The sequence below is a fragment of the Cryptosporidium hominis genome, assembly GCF_000006425.1.
Source record: "Cryptosporidium hominis TU502 chromosome 6 CHRO016041, whole genome shotgun sequence".
NCBI classification, from domain to species: Eukaryota; Apicomplexa; class Conoidasida; order Eucoccidiorida; family Cryptosporidiidae; genus Cryptosporidium; species Cryptosporidium hominis.
In genome coordinates, this window is record NW_666909.1 from 1 (window position 1) to 3,813 (window position 3,813).

General features: G+C 25.5%; 2 protein-coding genes across 2 annotated transcripts; both read right to left on the reverse strand.

Moving 5' to 3' along the window:
- Chro.60078 (hypothetical protein) lies at positions 1 to 1,276 on the reverse strand (the record flags this gene model as incomplete). Its single annotated transcript, XM_660270.1, has 1 exon — positions 1 to 1,276. A coding segment is annotated over one exon (1,276 nt), but the record flags the coding sequence as incomplete, so codon positions are not given.
- Positions 1,277 to 2,420: 1,144 nt separating this feature from the next.
- On the reverse strand, positions 2,421 to 3,665 carry Chro.60077 (hypothetical protein). Its single annotated transcript, XM_660271.1, has 1 exon — positions 2,421 to 3,665. One exon carries the CDS (start codon positions 3,663 to 3,665, stop codon positions 2,421 to 2,423), a length of 1,245 nt encoding a protein of 414 aa, XP_665363.1.
- Between the last annotated feature and the right edge of the window lie 148 nt (positions 3,666 to 3,813).

Here is a 3,813-nt window from a genome sequence, read left to right on the forward strand (position 1 = left end):
TTCGATAATTTTTCCAAATATATGCCAGAAACAACTCTTTTCTGGGAGTTAATGTCCAATTTGATGTTCTTTGAATCTCACTTAATATTAAATCCTTTGAATTATAAATATTTTTCTCAATGTCAATTTTACTTAAGTTACTTGTAGTTAAAGGCAATAATAAAGTTCCAAGTGAATGACTTAATGATTCAATTTCATTAATATACTGATAATCCTTAGGCTTATTATTTGAAGAAAGATCTCTAGAAAAATTATCAAAGTCACTCAAACTATATTCAAAACTTTCTTTTTTATTTACAAAGCTTGATATATTTCTCACCACTAGATCTTTACCACTTAAAATCAAATCAATATCACTTTCACAATCATCTTCATTTTCATTATCTTCAATTTGAATTTTACTTTGTTTAAAATAAAACTTATCATCTATATATTCATCTAACAAGGTAATTGTAGATGATAAGTTGAAATTGCCATTATAATCATTATAAAATATATTTTTAATCTTGTAATATGAAATTGTTATTGGAATCTTTAATTTAATTTCTTTAAGTGTTTCTTGATAAAGACTATTTTTTATTTTTACTATATATATAGTTAAAAAATGATACCAATTAAGCTCAGAGAAAGATATAAAATCACAAGTAATTGATGTCTTTAGAAATCTAACTTCTGTGATTTTTGATAAATTTAGTAATCTTTGATAATTTTCTAAGTCACTTATAATAATTGGAGGACCTGAACTAAATACTTTAATATTTCTTCCTGTCCATACAATAGATCCATCAATTAAATCATTTTGTAATTGTGTCACTGCAAGATTAATAGATTCCAAAATATTTGATTCACAATATGATACTAAACTCTTAATTAGATTCTGATTTTTTTGAAATGAAATCATTATATTTCTTAATTTCTCAACAAATTTATTAATACTTGTTTGACTTAATGTAATTTGAGAAAGAACTCCCTCCCAAAAAACTTGATAATAATCCATAGTTTTTGTTTCTTCTTTAACTTTCCATGTTAAAAGTATTGTGATATAATGATGCTCTATAGATTGTTTATTTGATGTTAAATATTCTTTGAAAAATGAAATAATTCCTCTCCACCATGGAAAACCATTACTGGAAAAACAAAAAAATTCTTTTGAAATAATCACAATAAATATAATTCTTACAGACTTTGGTCTTATAAAGAATGTAGTATCATCTGTAACTAATCCTGAAATGATTATTTTTTTATTCATAATATTTTCTTCATTTTCATTTCCCATTCTTGTAATACTTATTGGTAAAAATTGATTAATTTCATAACTAATTTGTGGTGAAATTCCATTATAAAGTATTTTACCAACTAAAGATTTCTCATAATACCATAAATCTCTTGGTGATATATGTATTTCTGGCAAAGATAATTCAACTATTGTTAATTCAATATCTTTCTTTGATATAACTTTTCTTATTTCTACTTCTTGTCTAATTAATGGTATACCTGAACTTCTAACCACATAGTCTAAAACTGATAATCCTCCAATATTAAAATTTTCCGTCACAATTTTATTATTCAACTGAAAATAAATAACATCACACTCTGGATTCAAATGGCTAATAATTTCAAAATAATTTTCTTGATTGCCATACTTTTTAAATAACTTTTCTGATAAATCTTGAGATATTAATATTGGTGAACTAAAAATATATATATTATATAAGTATATTAATTATTTATTATATTATTCAATTTAGATTAACCAATTACTTACCTACTTTTCTTTGAATTATGGAATGACAATGGAACCAAAATCTTCCCGTCTATATTCTTTCCTTTAAATATATCATTGTTCTCTTCCATTAATTATATCTTATACATAAATTTATTATTTTTTTAATTTAATAAATTTTATTTTACTTTTTGACTTTTTTTATATAATTATTTTTATTATCGTCCGCGTTAAGTGGACAAACAATTAATTATAAAAAAAATTGCATTCGGTAATTGCGCAATAATGCATGCAAATACCGGTATAGAAATTTGAGTCAATATATTTTATGTGGACAAAAAAAAAACAATGACACGTATATCATTTAACTTAATTAATTAAAAAATATAATAAATCTAGTAAAGAAAAAGTTTCTTAAAATTTAAGCTAATTTTAAATAACTTATAAAATAGCAAACTGATTACGTAGTATTCCTCTGGCAATATAATAATATGGATGAAGTGTTGCATGTAAATTCCAAATATTCATATCATCTATATTGGAATTATTTGTTAGGTGGTTGCCTTTTTGAACTTTAAAAGAAGAATTGCTTTGGTCTTGGTTATTAATTTGTGAAATTTCAAAATCTTTATTTAAATGATTTGAAGAAAACGCTATAGCATTATTGACGGAAACAATTCCTCCACTCGGGGATATATTAATAATTGGAAGAGGGTTTTTGTTTTCTCATTTCAAAAACTATATGGCGTATACCACGTGATTTTGAAAGTAATATTTCTTTATGGAATTTCTTTGAAGAATTATTATTACCTCTTTTCTTAATTATATTAATAAGGTTATTTAAAACATTGTATGGAGATTGTTGATTCTTGTTAATTAATGATTCATTCTGAGGATCTTTGCATTCATCCATAATATTATTATTTAATGAATCACAATTATCAGTCGTTTTTTCTTCGTTGGAATTAAGTTCTGAATTATTTTCCAATTTATTATTCTTAACAAAAACTACTTCATCCTTAAGAAGCTTTGCCGAAATATTGTCAACTCTTGCAAAAGCGTAATAACTTGAAATTTCGTTTTTTTTATTGTTATTTGATGAAGACTCTTGTAAAGCAGCTGAAGGAGCTGAACCATTTTGTACAAGCTGAAAACCTCCTGTTGAAACTTCATCCCATACTGAGTTATCAAATGAAACAATTTCAACACTTTCATCTAAAGTAAATTCAATCAAATTGTTATCATCAATTTTCGAAGAAACAATATTCTTTGGAGAATTTGGAAGTGACATTAATATAGATTTATAATATTTTAAAATATTCTCCTCTTTAGAGTCCTTACAATCAGAAACTAATATAATTGTTTTTGGATTTGAACAATTCAATAATGGTAATAATGATGATATTTCATTCTTAAGCTCCAAACCATCAGTTAATATTACTCTTGATCTAACTTCAATCTTGCTCATTTCATGAGTAATTCTAAAAGGTTCAGTACCACCCAAAATTTGTCTAAAATGAATTCTCCATTCTGGAATATTATTTGCAAAAGCTGTATTGTTACTGTCAATGCTTAGCATACTTGACAATCTTCCACCAAGTTTTGTGTTTCTATTCAAAATTGGATCAGAATTTCCATTGGAATCAAGAGTTACTTCTCCTTCCTTTATTTCTGGTAATACGTCGTCTTTGATATTTGATATTCTATCAACATTTCTTCTTCTTTTTGGGGCTAAAATACGAATTTTGTTATTATTATTATCATCATTATTAGAGTTATCAAAGCTCGAGATTATCGATGAATCATTACCAACCGAATCTAATTTCAACTTATTATTATCTTTTACAATTTCGTCACTTAATTTCAAATTATATGATGAAATGTCAAGGTCACTAGATGCATCTTTCCAAGAATCAATGATAGATTGTAAATGTTTGTTCATCTAATAAGCATCCATAATATCCTTTGTTTGGGTTTGGTGAAGAATTTTGACCAGAGCTATGGAANTTTGATGGAAGAAGATGAAGATGANNGATGAGGANGANGAAGAAGGAGAAGAAGANGNAGGAGGATGAGATGGTGGNTGGGTG